This window comes from Microchirus variegatus (genome assembly GCF_963457635.1).
Source record: "Microchirus variegatus genome assembly, chromosome: 3".
NCBI lineage: Eukaryota > Metazoa > Chordata > Actinopteri > Pleuronectiformes > Soleidae > Microchirus > Microchirus variegatus.
The window spans coordinates 2,688,619-2,713,225 of record NC_139804.1 but is presented as its reverse complement, the minus strand read 5'-3'; the positions used below and the strand labels follow the sequence as shown (position 1 = coordinate 2,713,225).

Sequence of the window (24,607 nt, the reverse complement as noted above, 5' to 3'; positions counted from 1 at the left end):
TGGTTTTAATTATTCAGCCCTACTGGATATAATAGCAGTTAACAATTACTCGATTCATCAATTACTACTTTGATAATTAATTATTTGGTTTGAGTGTTTTCAAAAGAATTAAAACTAGTTAATGTGATTTTTAAGCTTCTTAAATGTGACTATTGTCAGGTTTCTTTGCTCCATAGAACTAAGAAATCATTCAAACTGAATCATTTATGGTTTGTGGACAAAACAAGACATTGTCATTCAACATTTTACGGACCAAGCGATGACTCAATTAATCTGGAAAATAAATCGACAGATGAATGGATGATGAAAATAAGCGTTACCTGCAGCTCCAGTTACCTGTTTGCGTTGCAACGCTATTGTGCAGACTCTACTGCCATCTAAATGCCACTTTGTGGATGAACAGCCGGCTAAAGGAGAAAGCTGGATCTGCATGAGTGGCAGTCAAGGGGGGGGGGGCAACACCCCTCCTGGACACATCACATCAGTCAGTGAAGATGCACCACAGAGCAACAGAGGAAGAAGATAAATAAATAATAAAACGCCCACACTGAGCACCGGTGATCAGCCTTCACATAGAATCACAGACTACATCCTCACCTGCTCACTCTCCATCTGTCATTCGTCAGCATGCTCTCGTTCTCGCCCACCTCCTCCCTCTGCATCAGCCCCTGCTGCTCCTGCTGCTCCTGCTGCTCCTGCTTCTGCTGCTGGATCAGGCTGCTTTGGGTCGCTGCTCGCCGGTATACAACTCCTCCTGTGCACCGGGGGAGACGGAGAGAGGAGGCGGAGGTGAGGCGCATACGCAGTGGAAGCAAAAGTGACAAATGCATTCTGGGAATGTGAGTCCTCCTGAGTCAGAAGCAGTGACTTGTCCCTTTTCTTCTCTCTCTCTCTCTTTTGCCAACTCATGATTCCGCCGCCTCCGTGTGGGTGAAGATGCGACTCCGTGCCACAAGATGGCGACATCGCACGTGTAGTTGAACCGTTGAATTGAAGCGAGGACCTCTCAACATCACTGTGGCTCCACCGTGACAGAATATTAACAGTTTTTAAATAAAAAAGGTAAATATAGACTCACCATATGTTATATATCGCTCGTTATAACTTATATAACTTACACATTTACAATTTACAACACACGCGTATAGCATAGTATGCTAGTTTCGTTCGCAAACTACGAAAACGAACGTATTATCACAATTATGATGATTAAAATTGATGTAATTAGTGAAATATCCGCATTAAAGTCTCATATTCAGTCATGAAAACTTACAAGATTCGTCATAACCGTCATTATTTTTTTTACCCCCTTACCGTTAATGTCGTCGATTTAAATGACTTCCGGTTTTACAGGATGTACAAAAAAAATAAAAGCCTAAAAATAAAATGCAAAAAAAACAACAACCTAAATTTAAAGATGTACTTTTTGCACAGTTTGTGGTTCAAACTAAATAGCATCGTGTAGCACTTTTAAAAACTCACTAATGCAAATGCACCAGTGGAAATTAAATGTTTTTTTCTTTCATTTTCATTGATACTTTTCCTGATTTCTTCCGTTTGACCGGTTTGACTCGATCTAAGCTCTTCCTGTTTTAAAGTGCGATTGCCTAAGACTACAGTGAGATTACCACATTGCTTATTTCTTCTCTGACATTCCCATGTACCCTGCTGTTTCACTCACTTTCTCATGCAAATTCTTCTTCTTTTTTTTTTTAGGTGTTTTTGGACTTAGCATTCAAGGACCACAGGAGAGCCCCGCTCTGTGCATCATTCCCTGCTTTTCAATGCCATATCAGCCACTCTCTCTCGCTCTCTCTCTGCCAGCCCCGTCAGCTTCCTGCCTCTGCAGACGCAGGGACATTAATGTCCCCCTGTTCGATCGCCTCTTCCTCTTGGTGCGAGCAGTTCAAACAAGGATGCCTTTGAGTCGCCGCGTCCAGCTGCAACGGCCGCATTCACCAGCACAAACACTGCCCCCCCTGTGTCATCATCGCAGAGGGTGAGAAAAAAAAAGAAGGGAGATGATCAACTTAATCTTGGGGGAGACGCTGGGGGTGATGAATGAATGAATGGATGCTGTCGTGTGTCGGGATTCAAAAGTCATATCAGATTTCAGGAACTGATTCTTTTTCTTTTTGTTGCCAATTTCAGCCTGCAAATTCCCCAGAAGCCTCGCAAATCTGGCATCGAGGTGGGGCTCTCTTTCTTTTTCTTTTTCTTTTTTTTCTCTGTTAATACCTCTGAACGAGAGAAAAAAACAAAAAAACAAACCGCAGATGTTGCTTCCTGGAGCTGGCTCGGTGGTGCTCAGATGATTGCTCATCACTATCTCTAACTCTCCTCCTCCTTCCTCTATTGGTACTGCACTTTACTGACTTTACTATTCTCTCTCTCTCTCTTTCTCACTCACTCAAACCTCCCCTCCCTGACAGAAACAAAGTCGAGTTCCCCTATCTGTCAGAGCCAGTTCCTCCATTTAAGATGCTGACTTGTTTATGTTCCAAAGGCAGAGTGAACGTTCACTCTTTTTTGACTTTTTGAAGGCTTTTTTTTTCCTCTCGGTGTTAGTTGTGCAGCAGGTGGAGGCAGCAGCAGCAGCAGCAGCAGCAGCGTGGAGAGCTGCTGATTGGTGCTCGATTGACATCTTCAGATCTGGATAGAGGAGGAGGAGGCAACCCTGACCCGTGCAGCAGCTCCCTGGGCACATACACCACACCGAGGACACAGAGGAGGAGGAGGAGGAGGTGGTGGTGGTGGAGGAGAAGGAGGGTCAACCATGGAACTGTGAGGGGGGGGGGGGGGACGCGCTCAGATGCCCGAGCGGATCGCCAGTGGAGGTGGAGTGGTGCCGTGGAGAGGAGCGCTGCAATGAACAAGGCAAAGAGGTAACATGTCAAAAAAGAAACCAAGGTTAAACGCCTTAAGTGTGTGTCTGTGTGTGTGTGTGTGTGTGTGTGTGTGCGTGTGTGTGTGTGTTGTCTCAGTATGTGTCAGCAGCAAGTGTTTGGTTTGCAGCAGCAGCAGCAGCAGCAGCAGCAGTGAGCGTGTGAACACTGAGGTTCACTCACTGAACGAACTGTGGTTTCTGCAAAGGCTCCTGTCAAGTTGATCAGAAAGTGGGGCAATTTTCATCTCATGTGTGTGTGAGTGGCATTTACTTGAATCTTGACACAGACAGTGGAGCTCTGTGTCAAAGAGAAACACTGCACACACACACACACACACACACACACACTCACATTATCACCTTCCTCAGATTCTCTGTGTGCACTTCACACACGCGCCAAGAACCCGAGCGTTTCTGCAGAACTCGCGTTCACCTTTTCCGTGGAACTGCGTCTCAGAGACTCAGTGTCCTCATTCTCACATTCCTCAACGCCGCTGAGGAATTCTGTTGTGTTGTGTTTTTGTGTGTGTGTGTGTGTTTTTTTCATCGCCGCTGCTGTAGTTGTGACCACAACTCTTATCAGATTTCTGGGTATAAAGAGAGAGAGAGTGGGTGAAATGTTACGGGCCGTCAGATCAGACGTGTGACGGACGGTCGTCACCTGTATTTACGGTGTGAGCGGTTACAGCGCGTTCAATTATTATTATTATTATTATTACGCGTGAACTGTGTCTGTGTCGTAAACACTGACCTCGTCAGGACCAGTAGCCCTCATAGAGACCAGAACCTGGTCCTAATGAGGCAGAACCGGAGTGAATTGTGTGGTGCGGTTAAGGTTAGGATTAGACATGAACCTTCTGTGGTTAAGGTTCTGTCCAAATGAATGGGTGCTAATGTGATAGCTGTGTGTGTCTGTGTGTGTGTGTGTGTGTGTGTGTGTGTGTGTGTGTGTGTGTGTGTGTGTGTGTGTGTGTGTGTGTGGTTAGATTAGATTCAGATATTGGAAAATGTTCACATTCCGAGATTACAAAATGTTCACATTCAGGGATTAGAAAGTTTTCACGTTCCGAGATTAGAACATTTTTCACATTTAGAGATTACAAAATGTTCACGTTCAGGGTTTAGAAAATGTTCACATTCAGGGATTAGAAAATGTTCACATTCTGAGATTAGAAAATGTTCACATTCAGGGATTAGAAAATGTTCACATTCTGAGATTAGAAAATGTTCACATTCTGGGATTAGAAAATGTTCACGTTCAGAGATTAGAAAATGTTCACATTCTGGGATTAGAAAATGTTCACATTCAGGGATTAGAAAATGTTCACAATCAGAGATTTGATAATGTTCACATTCAGGGATTAGAAAGTTTTCACAATCAGAGATTAGAAAATTTTCACATTCAGGGATTAGAAAATGTTCACATTCTGAGATTAGAAAATGTTCACATTCTGAAATTAGAAAATTTTCAGTCAGGGATTAGAAAATGTTCACATTCTGAGATTAGAAAATGTTCACATTCTGAAATTAGAAAATTTTCACATTCTGAGATTAGAAAATGTTCACATTCAGGGATTAGAAAATGTTCACATTCAGGGATTGGAAAATGTTCACATACCAAAATTAGAAAATTTTCACATTCAGAGATTAGAAAATATTCACATAAAGAGATTAGAAAATGTTCACGTTCAGAGGTTAGAAAATGTTCACATTCAGGGATTAGAAAATGTTCACATTCAGAGATTGAACATGTTCAATTAGCAGATAGTTTTAATAAAATATCTAAATTTGGCAGCTGGATATCAAGAATCATATCTCATGACACTATATTGCTTGATGGATATATTATATATATTATTGTCCGACCCCTGACAGTCAATCTATGTTGATCCTAATGATTAATATTAGTCTCTCGATCACATGCATCATCCTCTCACTGCTGAGGGAACATGAATGATTGTGAGAGCGGAGAAAAAGAGCAGCTCACAAACAAGGCCTTCAAAGGGCCTTTGCTCCAATTAATCAATTAAGGGGAAAAAAAGACAGGAATTTGCATATGACCCCCCCCCCCCCACTGCCAGTGTGAGCGCCAGAGATGTAAAGGGAGGAGGAGGAGGAGGAGGAGGGGGGGTTGGACTGGATCTGTGGCCAAGAGTCCTGACACGGATGGGAAGAGGAGTGAGAGAGGTTTTTACTGAAGGGGAAAAATGGTGAGGCTGTTTCCTGAAAGGCTTGAATAGAGCAACGATGTCAGGAGTCAGGAGGGAGAAGGAGGAGCGAGGGTTCATCTTTAGAGTTCAGTCATTCACATGATGGACAGACACTCAAGTTCATTCATTAAGGAGATTATTTAGGCTTTTTTTAATCTGTGTCATCCTGGTCATCTTTAGGTGTAGGCGAGTGGACGTGTTTGAGTTAGGCTGAAGACGCTGAACCAGAGAAAACATTGGCATTCAGGGATTAGAAAATGTTCACATTCAGGGATTAGAAAATGTTCACATTCAAGGATTAGAAAATGTTGGCATTCAGAGATTAGAAAATGTTCACATTCAGGGATTAGAAAATGTTCACATTCCGAGATTAGAAAATGTTCACATTCTGAGATTAGAAAATTTCTTCATGCCAAGATTAGAAAATTATCATACTCTGAGATTAGAAAATGTTCACATTCCGAGATTGTAAAACGTTGGCATTCAGAGATTAGAAAATTATCATATTCTGAGATTAGATAAGGTTCACATTCCGAAATTAGAAAATGTTCATATTCTGAGATTAGAAATTGTTCACATTCCGAGATTGGAAAACGTTGGCATTCAGAGATTAGAACATGTCTGTGTCGTCCAGGTCATCATCAGTCATTAGACGCTTGAGTTATGCTGAAGACAGTGAAACAGACAACAGAGAGGACAGGAGAAGACAGGAGAGGACAGGTGAGGACAGGAGAGGACTGGTGAGGTGAGGACAGGTGAAGACAGGAGAGGACTGGTGAGGTGAGGACAGGTGAAGACAGGAGAGGACAGGTGAGGAGAGGACAGGTGAAGACAGGAGAGGACAGGTGAGGACAGGTGAAGACAGGTGAGGACAGGAGAGGACAGGTGAGGAGAGGACAGGTGAAGACAGGTGAGGACAGGTGAGGACAGGTGAGGACAGGTGAAGACAGGTGAGGACAGGTGAGGACTGGTGAGGACAGGAGAGGACAGGTGAGGAGAGGACAGGTGAGGAGAAGACAGGTGAGGACAGGTGAGGACAGGTGAGGACAGGTGAGGACTGGTGAGGACAGGAGAGGACAGGTTAGGACAGGTGAGGAGAAGACAGGTTAGGACAGGTGAGGACCAGTGAGGAGAAGACAGGTGAAGACATAATACGACAGCAGGAGAAATAAATAATGGTAAATGGTGCGTCTTGGTTTTACCAGCTGACGTCTTTGTGTCCCTGTAAACAAACACGTTTAAAAACCGACGTCCACTGGGATTAAAGACTTACTGACATTCATGTCACGCTGTTCACGCTCAGAAACTCTAAATAAAATGTATTTATTTGCAAACTCCAAGAGTGATCTGACTCTTGTGGATGCAAATACAGGGAGAAGATTTAATTTGCTTAGATTTGCATTCTAGATCATCTCTGATAAAGAGGTCAGTGATCACTGAGAGCTGTCAGCTGCTGCTGCTGAAGCTGCTGCTGCTGCTGAAGCTGCTGCTGCTGAAGCTGCTGCTGCTGCTACTGAAGCTGAAGCTGAAGCTGCTGCTGCTGCTGAAGCTGAAGCTGCTGAAGCTGCTGCTGCTGCTACTGAAGCTGAAGCTGAAGCTGCTGCTGCTGCTGAAGCTGAAGCTGCTGAAGCTGCTGCTGCTACTGAAGCTGAAGCTGAAGCTGCTGCTGCTGAAGCTGAAGCTGCTGCTGCTGAAGCTGAAGCTGCTGCTGCTGCCTGCCGTTACACGCTCAGCACTCTGGGGGGAAATTCCCCGACAGACGTCATGACATGAATAACATTTCCCCGTCAGCACTTGTGTTCTGTAGTAACGCTCTCGTCTGCTCATATGAGTCAGAGATGACGATGATGTTAAAGGGCACAGAGATGAGAACAACCAGCAATAACAAGTCAGAATGTCCTTCTTTTGTCAAGTTATGAAGTTATGAAGTGGTGAAGTTATGAAGTTATGAAGTTATGAAGTGGTGAAGTGATGAAGTGGTGAAGTTGTGAAGTTATGAAGTGATGAAGTGGTGAAGTTATGAAGTTATGAAGTGGTGAAGTTATGAAGTGATGAAGTTATGAAGTGGTGAAGTTATGAAGGGGTGAAGTGATGAAGTGGTGAAGTTATTAAGTGGTGAAGTTGTGAAGTGAATCGAGGCGTCTTATTATTTTATCGGTCAGCAGCTGTTGTAATGAGGCGAAGAAAGACACACACACACACTCACACACTCTCACACACACACACACACACACACACACACACACTCTCTCCATCAGGGTGTTTGAATCCATGCAGTGGTGATGGGCAGTGTGTGACACATGGAGCAGCACATATGAGCGCCTATTTTTTTGTGTGTGCGTGTGTGTGCGTGTGTGCGTGCGCGTGTGTGTGCGTGCGTGTGTGTGCTATGAAAACGAGCGGCTCAAACAAACAGAGGTTAAGAGAAGGGGATGTAAGTCTGGTCATTCAGGGAACTTGTCGCCAGTTCTCTGAACTCACAGTGTTTCCTGGTAATAATGTAATCACAACACACGTTTCAGCGCGTTACACACACACACACGTCTCAACATGTTCACGTGGACAAAAAAATCTGAATTATTCAATCAAAAAATAAAAAATGTCACAGCTGTCAGTTTTGGATAATCCCACCTCTGTCTGAGCCAAAACAGAAACACAGATACATAACGCCACAGTTTGTGGGATTAGTTTCTGTTCTTATTATCTCATAATTTCACTTTTTTTCTCATAATTTCCACTTTTTATCTCATAATTTCCACTTTTTTATCTCATAATTTCCATTTTTATCTCATAATTTCCACTTTTTATCTCATAATATCCACTTTTTATCTCATAATTTCCACTTTTTATCTCATAATATCCACTTTTATCTCATAATTTCCACTTTTTATCTCATAATATCCATTTTTATCTCATAATATCCACTCTCTATCGCATAATATCCACTTTTTAATCTCATAATGTCCACTATTTATCTCATAATTTCCACTTTTTATCTCATAATTTCCACTTTTAATCTCATAATTTCAATTTTTTATCTCATAATTTCCAATTTTTTATCTCAGAATATCCACTTTTTATCTTATAATTTCCAATTTTTATCTCATAATCTCCATATCACGTTTTGCACACTGACCAGGAGCCATTTGTTAATAAAACATCAATCTGACAGGAAGAATCTGGATCTAAGTAAAGAGCAGATTTGAGTCGGTTACTGGAGACTTATTGTGAAATCGCGTCAGACGTTGCTAAACACAGAGAGGCTCTGATCTGAAGAGGAAGCGTTAATCACACCATGAAGCAAAGGCATCTTCTTTGGAAAGCCTTTAGAAATTGACTCACCTGCTGTTTGCAGGCGTTAGTTTTAACTCACGTTGGCTCTAGGTGTGGACAGACGTGTGGTTTGAAGCTGATGAAAAGTCGGTGAAGAAACGACTCTTGGGCGTTTCGCACTATTGACACGAGAATGTGACGTAACGTTGTACTTTTTCAGCCTGACGTACAGACTGTGTCTCAGCGCTCTTTGGTTTGCGTGATAGTTCAGGCTGAAAGTAGACTGACTCATACGCGGCCTAAGCTAACGACGCTCTGTGCGCCCCCTGCTGGCCTCCAGCAGTGCCGTCAGTGAAAGCATGGCTGTCATAAACATAGAGAAAATCAACGATTTTACATCACAGCACACAGTAGTTGTTGATTCTCCACTGCCTCCTAAGCTAACTATGCTCCTAAGCTAACTACGCACTGTGTGCCCCCTGCTGGCCTTCAGCAGTGCTGTCAGTGAAAACACGGCTGGCATAAACATAGAGAAAATCATAGATTTTACATCACAGCACACAGGAGTTGTTGATTCTCCACTGCCTCCTAAGCTAACTATGCTCCTAAGCTAACTACGCACTGTGTGCCCCTGCTAGCCTCCAGCAGTGCCGTCAGTGAAAACATGGCTGGCATAAACATAGAGAAATTTATCGATTGTACACAGCACACAGGAGTTGTTGATTCTCCACTGCCTCCTAAGCTTACTATACTCCTGAGATAACTATGCTCCTAAGCTAACTACGCTCTGTGCGCCCCCTGCTAGCTTCTAGCAGTGCCATCAGTGAAAACATGGCTGGCATAAACATAGAGAAAATCATCGATTGTACATCACAACACACAGGATTTGTTGATTCTCCACTGCCTCCTAAGCTAACTATGCTCCTAAGCTAACTATGCTCCTAAGCTAACTACGCTCTGCGCTCCCCTGCTGGCCTCCAGCAGTGCCTTCAGTGAAAACACGGCTGGCATAAACATAGAGAAAATCATCGATTGTACATCACAGCACACAGGAGTTGTTGATTTTCTGCTGCCTCCTGAGCTAACTACGCTGTGTGCGCCCCCTGCTGGCCTCCACGCCCTGAGAACCAGCAGTGCCGTCAGTGAAAACACAAGGAAAAAGTGATTGTTACCACTTAACAAAAGGCTCACCTCATTAAAATCTCTGTTGATATGACATTTTAACATGTTCTTCTGCACCAAATCCCATGGAACAATATTCCACAGCATGTTAGACACGCCCACTCATATTTAGACACGCCCCGTTGGTATTAGACACGCCCAGTTTGTGTTAGACACGCCCCCTCACTGTCCACTTTTAGAACACCTCTTAAAACCCATTTTAACTCTTTAGCTTTCGACCCAGTATGAGACGTTTTTTAAATCTTTTTTTATATTTTTATTATATGAACTGTTTATTTGTGTTGTTTTTGTATTTCCCACAGTATTTCTTATGGTTTTATTGTTTGTTCTGAGGGCTATTAGGGTCACACGTTTTTATATGTTTTATTTGTTTATCCCTGATAAATGTCTTTACAGCACTTTGTTTCAGCTGCTGTTGTTTTTGAAGTGCTTTATAAATAAAGTTGGATTTGATTGGATTGGATGTATTAAAACCTTAATATCACCTGATTTCATTTACTCAGCATTAAGCAAATTACACCACAAGTGAAATCTGTGTGTGTACGTTGTTGTCGTCTGCTCCGATGCTTCACTCTGCTTATCAGATGTGCAGGAGCTGCATTTCCACAGAAGCTGACCTGAACTCACCTTATCACACTGTGCACGTCTCACTGAATCTCCGCTCATGCTCATGCTCATGCTCATGCTCTCTCATAGTCTCTCTCTGTCTCTTTGTCTCTGTGTGTTTCTCAGGAAGCCCAGTGAGAGCCGCGGTGTGCTGAAGAGCAGGAAACTGGTCCAGCGGAGGAGGAACACATGTCCCAGTCCTCAGGACATCAGCCGGGCCCTGCACAGCCCCAGCTCAACCCCCAGCTCCAGCGCTGCCAGCTTGGATGAGCTCATACAGCGCTGCTTGAACTGCTTTGGTCAGTGTGTGTGTGTCTGTGTGTGTCTGTGTGTGTGTGTTCCCAAAGTTTGTCATGTGTCTTCACTCTTTATCACCACCAGGGTTATATAAATGAGGGACGAGGGCAGAGTGAGGGGCTAATACAGAGTGGGAGAGACGGAGGTAAACAAAAGCTGCTCTTATACAATCGAGCTTTGTTCCGTCAGAGCCGCAGAGGCCGACCAGCCATTCCCATGCACTGTTACACTCTCCGCTCCACTCCGCTCCACACAGAGAGAGAGAGTGTCGTCATTTAGCCGGGTTTTTAAAGACGCCTGCTGAGTCGCTCCAGATTACAGAGGAATCCTTTTTCTCAATGAGCGGAGTCACACAAAAGTAAAAAAAGTGGACCAGAACTATCTGGATGGCAAGATGCCAGGTTGTGCCAGGCATTAAGAACCATAAAATGAGATTATTTGGTAGGTATGGTAAAAAAAAATAAGAATAAAAACAGCATATTTTGTAAATATACACTACCGTTCAAAAGTCTGGGCTCACCTCTCAAAATTTATTGATTTTTTTCTCAAATTTTTTTCTCAAATTTTTCTCAAAATGCTTTTTTTTACATTTTTTCCCCTCAAAATTAAATAAAATTTTCACATTTTTATTTTTTAAAAATGTATTTATTTTTTTCAAATTTTTTTCTCAAAATTTGTTTTTCCTCAAATATTTCTCAAAATTGTTTTTTTTCTCAAAATTCAATTTTTTCTCAAAATTCAATTTTTTTTCCTCAAAATTAATTTATTTTTCCTCAAAATTAATTTATTTTTCCTCAAAATTAATTTATTTTTTCCTCAATCAAATACAATTCTCAAAAAAAACAATTTTTCACTCAAATTTTTTTTTTTTCTCTAAAAATTTTAAGTTCTTTCTCAAAATGTTCATTGAAAAAAAGAGAGGTGTTTTTCCTTCAAAAATAAGGACATTTCTAAGTGACTCCAAACTTTTGAACGCTAGTATAAATTCTGTTTCATCAAAGCAGTTGGACACAGACTGAGAGTAAGAGCTTTTTGTCCTCTTTTACCAGCAAATTTAAAGTCGTAGGTTGAAGTTTTTGTTGCTCTTACTCTCTGGGAAAATAAAGGTTTTACAGACGCACAACACACAGGAGATGCTGACGCAGCACGGCTGCCTCATTCGGTCAAATTCAGTTGTGTTATTATTTCACGACTTTGGCGTTGAAGTGACACAATCTAAGACAGGTTAACCTGTTTGGTTTGATCCAGTCAGCCTTTTGGTCAGTTAATAAAAATCGTTTTACCTGTATTGGATGTTTTCAGTCCATGGTTCCCAGGCCCCCGACACCGAACTGGGGGATCGTACATCACTGTTAGCGCTGACTCAACTATCGCAGAAAACATCCCTGGAGAAGACAATGACGTTATGTTTTTTATATATATATATATAGAAAAAGTCCAAACATTCTCCAGATTATGACTGAAACCGAAATCTAGACCCACTTAGAGTGAGCTGTTTGTTGTTGTTGTTGTTGTTGTTGATTTCTTTGCTGCTGCTGCTTGTGTTTCCCTCACAGATTCAGAGGGGAAGCTCTCCAGAGGCTCTCAGCTGGTCCACATGACGCTCATGATGCACAGTTGGGTCGTGCCGTCGCAAACCTTCGCCCAGAAACTCCTCGCCCTATATCCTCCTCACAGAAGCGCTGTGCTCTACTTCAGCCAACCACAGGGCGCCGTTTGCCCCCCCCCCCCCCCCGTGTCACATGTTCCCGTCATTAATCAGATCAGGAAACAAGTCCTTGCTTTGTTTTGTCAGATTTGAAGTGTACAGTGTATCCCTGCATGCAGCGCTCCGTTCACATCCTTGACTCCATCACCTATAAAGACTCTCCGCTGGAGAAGAGATCGCTGAGGAGGACGCAGATCTGCCACCTCGTCAGGTAAGAACATGAGTGTGTGTGTGTGTGTGTGTGTGTGTGTGTGTGTGTGTGACAGAACTGGTTATCCTGCTCTATTTGTGAGTAGTAAACATAGACTCTGTCCTGCTTGGTGGGAAAGGCAGTGGATCGGCCAGTTCCCCGCGGTGTTTGAGGCTGACCCACTGCTGGAGCAGACCATGGGGGACCTGTGGGCGCTGGTGAGGTCGGACGGACAGGAGACGCACTCGCAGCTCATCGACACCTCCTGCCTGTGAGACATTTTACTATTTCATTCACCGGACGTCAACAGGAGGGCGGATTTTACTCCAGAAGGTCGTATTTGTGGCCTTTTGTATGCAACTTTGAACGCGACGGTTCAGTTTGTGAACGTCGAGTTGTTGATCCACTTCAAATCTGAGCGACGCAAACTTAAAGCTCCCATAGAAAGGAAGTTCCGATTAACGATGTTTTGTTGTTATTGTGTGTATCTGTGCCATTACCTCGTTTACGAAGCCCTGAAGTTTGGAAACAAAAAGTTCAGCCACTGCTGAGAACGCTGGGTTTTATCGTATTCTCGGTCTGAAAAAGCATGGAATCGTGACGTAAGGATCCCGACTTCTGAACAGCAGATCCTCCTGCTCCGGGCACTAGTCCGGGCACATCCGGTTGCGTACATTGAACCGCAGAAGAAGAAGAAAAAAGTCAGTTGTGGTGGTGTTTCACGAGCGACAGTGTCTTCTGTCTGACTCCGGGTCAAAAGTCGTAAAAGGGACTGCGGCGGGGAGTCATGAAGAAGCTGTTTTTAAACATGGTTAAAGGTGCATTATGTAATAAATCTAAATCAACTGGCCATTAAATCCTCCTAATATGTCACAGAGACTCAGGAATAATGTTCATATAACAAACTGAACTCACCAACAACAACAGTACAGACAAATTATTTGCATTAAAAAAAATATTTTTGCAGACTGCAAATCATGTTTATGTTTTGAAATCACGTTTTGGCGTCATGTGGCGCCACCTACCGCCGTCTACCAGTCATTGCAGTCAGTAGAGTCTCAGCTGCCGAGCAAACCACGGGTTGCCAGTTACGTCAGAAAACGAAACCGAACAGACCTCGGTGTTTTGAATTTGAATGTAGTAACCGTTTTTGGCCACATTCTTACATACGGCGCCTTTTAATACAATGTTTTGATAATGAGTAGCAGTGCATCCACCGTTCCAGAAGGGGGAGCTGCACTTCCAGGTACCTGGCCAATCACAAGACAGTTGGGAAAGCTCTCGTTCGTTGGCCAATCACAACACAGTTCTGTCTGAAACAGCGCGACTGAAGAGAGCTTCAGTGAGGAGAGATTTTGATCGGCTCGTTTGCAGCAACTAGGAGGTTTTTGACCATAAAAACAAGTGAATGTATGTAAGTAGACCTCCATAACTCACATATATGTGCGACAGGACCACTCTATGGGAGCTTTAACAAGTGAGGCAGCAGGAGAGCAGCAGCTCCAGTGTCCAAGTCTATGGACCTAGGTGCAGGAAGAGTGAGCAGCGTACAAAAACATCAGTTTGCAGCTGTTAGATATCTTAAGATAAGGTTGACATACGTAAGAGTCCGTACACTGAAGGCAAATTTTTTAAAAAGAGCTCAAAATATAGAAGAAAATATGTATATATGCCTTTTTTAAGGGGCTAAAGTACGTGTTTCCTTGCGTCGCTGTTTGCTGCCTTTTTCAAACACATCTGTTGTCGCTCCTGTGTTTTTCTAGAAGTCCTCATCTGAACGTATCTCAGGCGCCTTCACCCTCTGTGAAGAAGAGGAAAGTGTCTCTGATCTTTGACCACATGGAGCCCGACGAAATGGCCGAGCACCTCAGCTACCTGGAGTTCAAGAACTTCTGCAACGTTTCGGTAAGTCCAGGGAACACGTCCGGCAGGTTGTCCTCGTTCTCCTCGTTCACCTCGAGTCAAAAAACATTTTTCCGTGCCTTTTTTCCCCCCCGACCGGCCAGTTCTTGGACTACCGCAGCTACGTGGTGCGCGGCTCGGTGAGGGACAACCCGGCTCTGGAGCGCTCGGTCATGATGTGTAACGGAGTGTCGCAGTGGGTGCAGCTGATGATCCTCAGCAGACACACGGCCCAGCAGCGAGCGCAGGTCTTCACCAAGTTCAGCCACGTGGCTCAGGTGAGCCGACCGAGGGGATCTCAAAACATCCAAACATGGATGTGTGTTTGAATCGCTTATATCACTGTGTTGTTTCCTCCTGTAGAAACTCCGGGCTCTGCAGAACTTTAACACTCTCATGGCAGTGACCGGAGGCCTCTGTCACAGCTCCATCTCCCGCCTCAAAGACACCTCTAACCTGCTGCCTCCTGACATCACTAAGGTATTTACAACGTCACACACAAGCACAATCTAACAAGGCTTTACAACACATGTACCAACACTTCCGGGATAAGGTCCTTAAAGCAGTGGATGACTGATACCAACACAAAGTATCCACGTACAGGAGGGCCACAGCCAGTAGTAGGCACTAGAGCTTAGATCGGGTCCAAAAAAATCAAGCATTAAAGGGACACTGTGTAGTATTTATGGGTTTATATGACCCAAAATCCACCTTTGTATACATATTATGTGCTCCTGCATTGTCTAGTCCAGGGGTCTGCAACCTGCGGCTCTAGAGCCACATGTGGCTCTTCAGCCACTCTGCAGTGGCTCCTTGTAGCTTTAGAGATCCAGGCGACGAATAAAAGTGTTTTAATATCTTGTGCAACATCCAATGTCGACGTAAAATGCAATATTCAGTACATGTTTGGATGTGTCCTGTCCATCTTTGGATCCACATACCGTTTTTCTTGAGCACGAACAACATACAATCCAAATATTTGCTTCATTTATTTCAAAGTGGGTTCCTTTTAATTTCTTTAATTTGCCTCAAACAATGAAACAATGGAAGAACCAGGTCTACGGGTTATAAAGGTTGGATATAAACTGAACATGTTGTAGTTCTTAAATGTCATGAAAGAGACTATTACTATTGTATATAGTTTGTCTGTATAAAATCCTTTATATGTGTTATTATCTTCATCTTGTGGGTTTTTTTGCGGCTCCAAATGAATTTTTGGTTGGAGAGACGACAAAAATGGCTCTTTTCATCCTAAAGGTTGCAGACCCCTGGTCTAGTCGCTGTATAATAGTTTTTGTTTCATTTTCGTAGTGTTTCAAAAAGTTTTGTAAAATAATGTGGTCAGGGGCCGCTGTTGACGCCATGTTTCTACCGAAGCCTGTATAGACAAACCCGAGAGAACAAATCAAGCGTCGTTTTACTCGTAGCGGAAGTCCCGCCTCCACTGACGGAACAGGAAGTCTGAAGTTAACAGCTCTACCGCGGCCACGAAGAGCTGTCCCTCGTCCTCGTCCTCTCCCCCTCGTTGTCTGTTCGCCCTCAGCGGCAGCGGACGTATCTTGGCTCTGCAGATGTAAATGCGTTGCTAACCCCATCTCGAAACGGCTATGTGAAATAACTATCATTACCAGTTATTGCGGTGACAGTTTGTGTGAACATGCACCTAGCTCGCTAGCTCGCTATTAGCCATTAGAACGCTAACACAGTATGAAAAAAAATGTCTAAGACCAGTGCTAATACGATACACAAAAGACACACTAATACATCTGAATAAATACAAGAACCTCATCCGCTGACACGGAGAAAGACGACGAGGACGACATTTGACCTGCTGAGGATACCGTAGCGCTCAGGGAAGGGAGGGGGTGAGCAGAGGAGCAGTTTTCAGCCTCTCCTCTAGATGTCACTATAAACTACTTACTTCACCTTTAACTGTAATTACGAGCCTGAGCCCGATTTAAACCTGACAATTTTGAATACGTGAGCCATAAATGTAAGGATGTTTTTTAAATGATGCGTTCACAGCCACAGGTTTTTACACCTTCACACAACACGACGTGCTATAACACACCACGCAAACACGACGAGAAAAAACACAAATGCTCGATCAAGGGCCCCGGGCAGAGAATAGTAGGCACCGATTCCTTGCTCCAACACACCTGATTCAAATGTTCAGCTCATCAACAAGCTCTGCAGAAGGCTGATCATTTGGATCAGGTGTGTTGGAGCAAGGAAACGTCTAAAACATGCAGGGCAGTGGGTCCTCAGCGCCAGGATTGAAGAACCCTGATACCCAACAGCTGTCACTTCCTGTTACCCTGCAAAGGTTCTGTCACGCTGGCATCTCAACCAGGCCATCACCAGAGGATGGAGAGAGTTTGGGGTGATGATGTCCAAATGTCCAGTCAGGGCCTTGAGGACACAGCTGTTGGGTATCAAGGTTCTTCAGCTCTAGGCCTCTTTATCTCCAATGAAGGACAATCTTAACGCTTTAGCAGACCAGGACATTTTGGACAATGCTATGCTTCCAAATGTGTGGCAACAGATTGAGGAAGGTCCTTTTTGGGTTATGTGGTTTATCTTCTGTTTGGCCTTAAATCTGTGGACATCAGATGAGACCAGTGGAGGTCCATGACTTGTTTACAGACCTCCAAATGATAATATCTTAGCTCATATTTCTAAAAACCAGGTTTTAACACATGACAAACACATTCATCATCGTTCATTCCCCTGATCTCTCTTTCTTTTGCCTCCGTCAGGCCCTGAGCGAGATGACGGAGCTGCTCTCCTCGCGCAGCAACTACAGCAACTACCGGCGCGTCTACGGCGAGTGCAGCGGCTTCAAGGTGCCCATCCTGGGCGTCCACCTGAAGGACCTGATCTCGCTGAACGAGGCCCTGCCGGACTACGTCGACGAGGACAAGATCAACCTGAGCAAGCTGCAGCACTTGTACAGCAACATCAACGACCTGCTGGCCGTCCACGGCTGCGCGCCGCCCTTCGAGGCCAACAAAGACCTGCTGCATCTGCTCACGGTGAGAGACGCGCGTGCGCGCGGAAATGAAACTCTGATGAAACTCTGATTAAAAAAAGGGAAACATCTTTAAACGACGTCCCTTTTTAATGCCCCAGCTCTCTCTAGATCTGTACTACACCGAGGACGAGATATATGAACTCTCGTACACCAAGGAACCCAAGAACCCGAAGATCCAGGTCAGTATGTGCAGACGCTCCGTCTCACGCCATCGATGCGTCGTGCACTTGTGTTAACCTTTTCACTCATGTCCAAAACAACAGTGCTCGCACATCAAAGTGAGCCACATCAAAGTGCTGTAAGCGTTAAAAAAGAAGCGTGTCATGTGGTGGGCGTGCTCTTCTTCATCCTCAGCCTGTAGCTCCGGATAAACCGCCGGTGGTGGCAGAGTGGGGGTCAGGGGTCACGCCCAGGCTCGACCCCGACACCATCTCCAAACACGTCAAGCAGATGGTGGATGTGAGTATGTGGCTTCTTCTTCGACAAAAAAAACAAAAAACGCCCGTCTTTCACTTCCTCGTGGGGCTGAAGCAGAACTTAAAAAAGCCTCAGAAACGAAAAAACATGTGACTGCTCTGTCGCCCCCCGCAGTCCATCATGAAGAACTACGACCAGAACCAGGACGGCTACATCGCGCTGGACGACTTTGAGAAAATAACAGCCAACTTCCCCTTCTCCTTCTGCACCCACGAAACTGACAGGTGAGGAAGCTGCAGCGAGCGGCCGACGCCTGCTCCTCCTCCTCCTCCCCCCCCCCCCCCCTCCACCGCCAGCTGTCGAGCGGTTTCACACAAAACCTCAACTCACTCTGTGGAACGTTTTCTGCTCAGGGAGGGACAGATCAGTCGTGAAGAAATCACCTCGTACTTCATGAGGGGAATGTCCGTGTGCGCCAAGCTGGGCTACAACTTCAAAGACGCGCACAACTTCCACGAAACCACGTACAAGCGGCCGACGTCCTGCGACACGTGCGGCGGATTCGTCAGTAACCCTTTTTTTGTTTGTTTTTTGTTTTTTATTTAACGGTTTATGAAGTCACGTTTTTTCTTTTTCCCGCTCGGGCTAATTTTTTTTAACTTTATTGTGTCTTTTCTCTTGTAGCTGTGGGGAGTCAAGCAGGGCTACCACTGCAAAGGTGAGACCAGGATTCAAATCAATTTAAACTGACACCACACTGACCAGAGGCGGTTCTAGAGTCTGTAGGGGCCCAAAGCAAAAATTCCCAGGGGGCCCTTCCTTCCAACCATAAATAATCTGACACCTACGAAAAATGTATGATTTTTTTTTTCCGAAACGAATGAAATAACACGGAAAAACATTGTCATTAAAAAGTATGTGAAAATATAAATGTAAAGAACAATAAAATACAGCCCTCAGGCTCCGAGTGTCGGGGGCCCCCTATCGGCTCGGGGGCCCCAAGCAGTTGCCTGCTGCCTTGACTGTTCACAAGCTGCACCCCTGACACTGACTACTTACTGGATACAGACCAATAAGTGTAAACAAAAATACTGGGTGTTTACCTGGTTTCTATATGGTGAATTTTAGTGTATTATTGGGTTATAAGCTGGTAATAAGCAGGTAGCTACAGCCCCCAATTACTAGCTATTTACCCAGTAAATGTATGGTAACAGAAATGTGTTACTTGGTATTAACCTGTAATTAGAAGGTAAGAACAATGGCCAAAATACTGGGTAATTACCCAGTAAATTGTAATGCGTTATTATATTAACGCTTAAATGACATTATATCAACGCTTATATTACTTAACGCTAAACTGTAGAACTGCAATCTGGTCATTAAAAGGCTTAGGCTACGTTTACACTCGCTGGATAGTTTTATAAACGGATATTTTCCTCCCTCCGTTTTTTCCAAAATAACTTTGTGCACACATCAAACGCAGGGGAAAGTCTCCGTTTTTAAAAAAAAATTACCTGTTCTAGTGTAAACGTAGCCTTAGGCTAGCTTTGCACGACAACGCTCCCGGGTGAAACCGACAAAATATTTGATCAGATGTGTCTTTCGTTTAGACGGTGACGCAAATAAAAGTGAAGCCACCCTCCAGAGTGGAAATTTTAAAAACGCTCCACCGTCACGTTCCCGTCTAAATGGTTGAAAACGCTAAAGTGTTTCTCTGAGCTGCTAACGCTGGCTATCCTTTCGCGCGCGTTGACGTCAGATCCGCGTGCAGTTACAGTCAAACAACAACAAACATGTGGGATTATAATCCATCAGTCGGACGTTCAAGTCGCCTTAAGCTGCTACTTCGCGCTACTAGAGAGAAGTAGAAGCTCCTGGTGTCGTTGCACTGCCACCTAGCCACCCGGCATGCACACTACATCAAATTTCACACACTTTAGCGTCACCGCGTGCGTGCACATTTCCACCCGAAGACGGCGAAGTCTAAACGCGAAATAAAAATGTGGGAACGCAACGACTATACTTTTTCGTTCGTTTGTGTTCCGATCGTTGTCGTGTAAAGCTATCGCTAAACGTTTAAAATTCCACTTCCTGTCCTTGTGTGTGTGTTCCTCAGACTGTGGCATCAACTGTCACAGACACTGCAGAGACCTGGTGGGGATGGAGTGCTTAAAGAAACACAGAAACACCACCGGGTCCTGCCCGTGCACGCCGGCCCCCGACCCCAGAACCAAGGTCAACAGCTGGAGTGAGTCCTTCCTCCATCACACACGCACTCTTGTACTTGCTGCATACTGAGGACCGGGTAAAAGTGCTGACAAAGTGAGAACCAGCATTTTCCACTTTGTAAATCAACACAATTACAAATATCTACTTCATGAATGACATCTATAAAGAACTACCGGGTGCAGTACCATAAACTGTCTGCAGGTGGAGCCCCAGAGCAAAAAGGACTGGAAAACTTTTTTGATTTTTTTTTTTTTAATTTTTGGTCCAAAATTCGACAAAACCGTCATATTATACTATGTCGTCTAAAATTGGAAAAAAATTTGACCAAAATATTTTGGTCCAAAATTTGACAAAACTGTCATACTATACAATCTCGTGCAAAATTTGAAAAAATCTTTGACCCAAAATTTTTGGTCCGAAAAATTTGACAAAAACGTCATACTATACTGTGTCGTTCAAAATTAGATTTTTTTTTGGAACAAATTGAGTATAGCATGTTAAAGCAACCTAAGGAAGTGATTTCAATGAAAACAAAGTGAGGACCAGCCAAAATGTCCTCACTCTGTAAAAATGACCTCACTTTGTTTGGTTAAAAACCCTCACTGGTCCTCAGTATGCCGCAAGTACAAGAACACACACACACACACACACACACAGAAACAGACCCTAACGTCCAGCGTTCTCCGTCAGGTTCAGAGGACGAGACGTTTTTTTTCCCCCAAAGTCACGACACGGATCACATCAGGAGAAACAACGCCGTTGACTCGACGCTGTCGGACCGATCCACTCAGACGGACCCGGGGACGTGGACGCCGCGGAAAAAGGACACGAGGGGAAACAACCACAGCGCTCTGGCTAACGCGTGCTCAGACAGAAAGGTGAGGTTTTGTCTGCGCTTTTATTCTCTTTGAATCGTTTGCAAAAGCTACGTGTAAGGATCTCGCACCAGGGAAAGTTCATCTGTCAAGCAAAACAATCAGCTCTGAAGGGAGCGTTTGTGTGTATACAGCTGCAGTTACGAGAAAGTAGAGCGTTTTTTAGTCAAACTCTGACTCTGTCTGCTGTCGTCGCCTGCAAACCAGCGTCTGTTTTGACACGAAACAAAATCACTTCACGGCGAACAATGCGGGAAAGTCACGAGCAGTGACACGAGATCCAAACATTACAATGTTGAGAGAGTCGCGGGGACATTTGTTTGTTTATGTTTATGTTAAGTTATGCACTGCAGCTTTAAAGTAAACAAAAGTGGCTTTGAATCTGTTTCCCAAACATTTATATGGAAAACTATGGTGACACAAATCACAATAGAAATCGTTAGGAGAGCAGATCTGTGCACAATGTGGCGTCAGAGCTGTAAAACCTAAGGCCTGGTTTACATATATATACATATATATATATATATATATGTGTGTATATATATACACACACATATATATATACATATATATGTATACATACATACATACTTATATATATTTTCACATATATGTATACATACATATTCACATATATACACACATACATATATGTACATGTACTTATATATATATACACACACATATGTATGTGTATATATATATACACACATATATACATACATATACATATAAACATATATATATACAGATATACATATATATATACACACACACATATATACATATAAATATATATAAACACACACATACATATATACGTATATATATATATACATACATACATATATATATATACACACACACACATACATTCATATATATATATATATATATATATATATATATATATTTTCTCTCAGGTGGTATGCAGTATAAAAACATAAAAAAAAATCTAATCTAAAGACATGAAAGTCGGAGTGAACAAAAAGATGTTTGGTTAATTCATATTATATATAATTATTACTATTTAAACACATATACTGTACACATAAACCTTAACTTAGTGGAAGTGGCCCCCTAGTGGACTGTGGCGGTACATGAAAGGTCATTAAATATAAATATAAATATATCACTTTAGTTTTAAAGTTTTCAATTTGCTGTAAAATGCGTGCGATGGATTTCGATAAACAAAATAAGGAATAAAACAAAGGCACGTCATTTAAAATGAAAACAACAATGTATATTATTGGAATCATTGACTCGAATCTTATGTGTTTTATAAGTCGTGATTTAAAGGCGCCATATGTAAGAATGTGGCCAAAAACGGTTACTACATTCAAATTCAAAACACCGAGGGCTTTTAGGTTTCGTTTTCTGACGTAACTGGCAACCCGTGGTTGCTCGGGAGCTGAGACTCTACTGACTGCAGTGCAGTTGCTTTAGATTTATTACATAATGCATTAATGCATAATTAGTGAGTTAAATCCCCCGTACACCAGCAGCAGTCTTTAGGGGAATCGCTGGCTTTAAATGAGTCTTTTTGGTGTTTTCCAGGTGAACACTCTGCCACAGAGGAGCCGCGGCTGCTCCATGCCCGTGTCGCTGCTGCAGGAGCAGATGGAGGAGCTGCATCTCCACGAAGACAAGAGCCGAGAACCAGACTGAGCGTTTTCCCCCCCCCGACGTTTAAAACACAGACAATAAGAAGAAGAAGAAGAAGAAGAAAAACGCCGTCTGTGACACCACTGGTGCTGAACTGATCCAGTGATTCATAACAACGGACGACTTCCTGTTTCAACTTCTTTTGTTGTTTTCCGGTCTCCGAACGCCCGTCGTCTCTGTAATTTATGAACATCTCACTCACTTTGCTCGTTTGTTCTCTGGTGCTAAGATTCAACACAACCTCAAATCCATTCATTTCATATAAGACGACGTCCAGACACGGATCTCATGTCCTCATGTCCTCATGACACATACAGGGTCGGGGATTAACACTAAACCCCTCCCAAAACAGGTTCTTTTGACTTTGGCAGCTACTGAACACGACGACGATTCTAAACGTTTGGCTTCACACTGGACGATAATGATACTGTTTTCTCTGCAGCCTTTAAAAGGTAAATCATAGATCTCGTTGTTTTGTCTCATCCGTACAAGTTTGCTGGAAACGGCGATGTAGACGTCAGCATTAAAACTCAAACGGCTTTTCCACGACACAGTTACGGCACGGCTTCTCCACTCGCATGATACCTGGTATTTATTTTGTACCTTTAATGACCTGAACTGTAGATCAGTGAAAAAGACTTGAAGGTCCCATATTATGCAAAATCAACTTAAAATGCAATGTTGACTTCTTTGCGACGCCACAATGCGCTAAATTCCTGGAATTGTTGTCTCGCGGGGCGCCGCTATGTCCGTAAAACAAGTGCTGGCGAGGGCAACGGAATCCCGAAGTCCGCAAAGTCCTTGAAAAGTTCTATTCTTGTCTCCACAGTGCAGCACAGAGTTCTACACAAACTTCTCAGCCTCAGAGGATTTATCTGTCCAGTGGATACATGTGATATATGATGCTAGAGCCTGCAAATGATCAATTTTTCCAAATGCTAACTGCTGTTAGCACCAGGGAGCTAGTTTAACTCGGACTAATAGGGTATAAAATGGGATCTTTAAAAACCCTGAACACATGCGTTAATCTTCACCATTTAGCAAAGGAAACCGGTGGAATCTGGTTCACTTATGGCTTATGTTTCCATCGTTTTTTTTTCCATCAGGCTAGCAAGAGAGCGATCGACAGAGAGTTGATCTCACTCTTACTCACAACAACTGCAGAAAAACTAGCCGTCACTGCCGTCGTTAAAACCGCATTAAAATGCCACTGGGAGCCAGATATAATCACAAAAACAAGCTCAAGCTAGCAAATTGTAGCAATTCGCCTTGTCTTGTAGCATGTCTCAGAGGCACTAGCGCTGTAGCATTAGCTATTAGAGTTATGGCGTGTTTCCACATCACAACCTAACGATTCTGTGAACAAATCTTCTTCATGAATTAATGAGTCTAACAGTTCAGTTGGGGACAGCTCTATATTCCGAAAGTTCTGGAAGCGCGGATTTATCCCTAGCGTTAGCGTTAGCATTCTGTATTCTGCAGGGATTTCGGAACATTAACCGAAAACAACCGTTTTACAAGTCACTCGTTTTTGTGAGTGTCGCGAATCAAACAGCAGTTTCAAACCACACCGAACCGCGTCGGCCGCGCCATCCGAGCCAAGTCGTGCTGGAACTGTATCGTGGAAAAGCTCCGGAGGGATTTCCTGATATGAACATGAACAAGAATTCAATACAATCAGCTGAATTTACACCTTTATCTCTATCTTCATCTATCAATTTGTGCCACGACAAACGGGGACAAATACGGACAAAAGCGTTTGACCGCACCTGCTGAATTCAGGTGTTTCAGTCGGACTTTGGACTCGTCGGTCCCTCGTCTCCATTTTGGACAATGCTACGCTAACGACTTTGTGGCAATCAGTTTCTATTCCAACGCGAACGAAGCAAGGACTATAAAGAAAGCGGTTTGACGAGTTTTGGTGCGGAAGAACTTGACCGACCCCCTCGTAAAGATCCCCATGAAACACTTCAAAATCTGGTCTTCCAAGAAGAGTGGAAGCTGTTATGGCAGCACATACTGAAGTATTTTACATGTACTTGTATACATCAAATACATACTGTACATCGATCAGGCATGACATTTGCGAAATTGAACTTGCAAACAGCACTGACCTGTGGAAGCGTCCACTC

At 43.5% G+C, this 24,607-nt stretch overlaps 1 protein-coding gene across 1 annotated transcript; it reads left to right on the top strand.

The window, feature by feature from the left end:
* Window positions 1–2,824: 2,824 nt before the first annotated feature.
* Window positions 2,825–22,478, top strand: rasgrp4 (RAS guanyl releasing protein 4; the record flags this gene model as incomplete). The annotated part of the gene is made up of 17 exons (XM_083886664.1): window positions 2,825–2,885; window positions 10,285–10,457; window positions 12,012–12,139; window positions 12,334–12,374; window positions 12,493–12,624; window positions 14,117–14,258; window positions 14,360–14,533; window positions 14,619–14,735; window positions 17,015–17,290; window positions 17,388–17,468; window positions 17,644–17,748; window positions 17,881–17,990; window positions 18,120–18,270; window positions 18,391–18,424; window positions 19,823–19,954; window positions 20,626–20,813; window positions 22,368–22,478. Exons 1-17 carry the CDS (start codon window positions 2,869–2,871, stop codon window positions 22,476–22,478), a joined length of 2,112 nt encoding a protein of 703 aa, XP_083742790.1. The 5' UTR covers window positions 2,825–2,868.
* Between the last annotated feature and the right edge of the window lie 2,129 nt (window positions 22,479–24,607).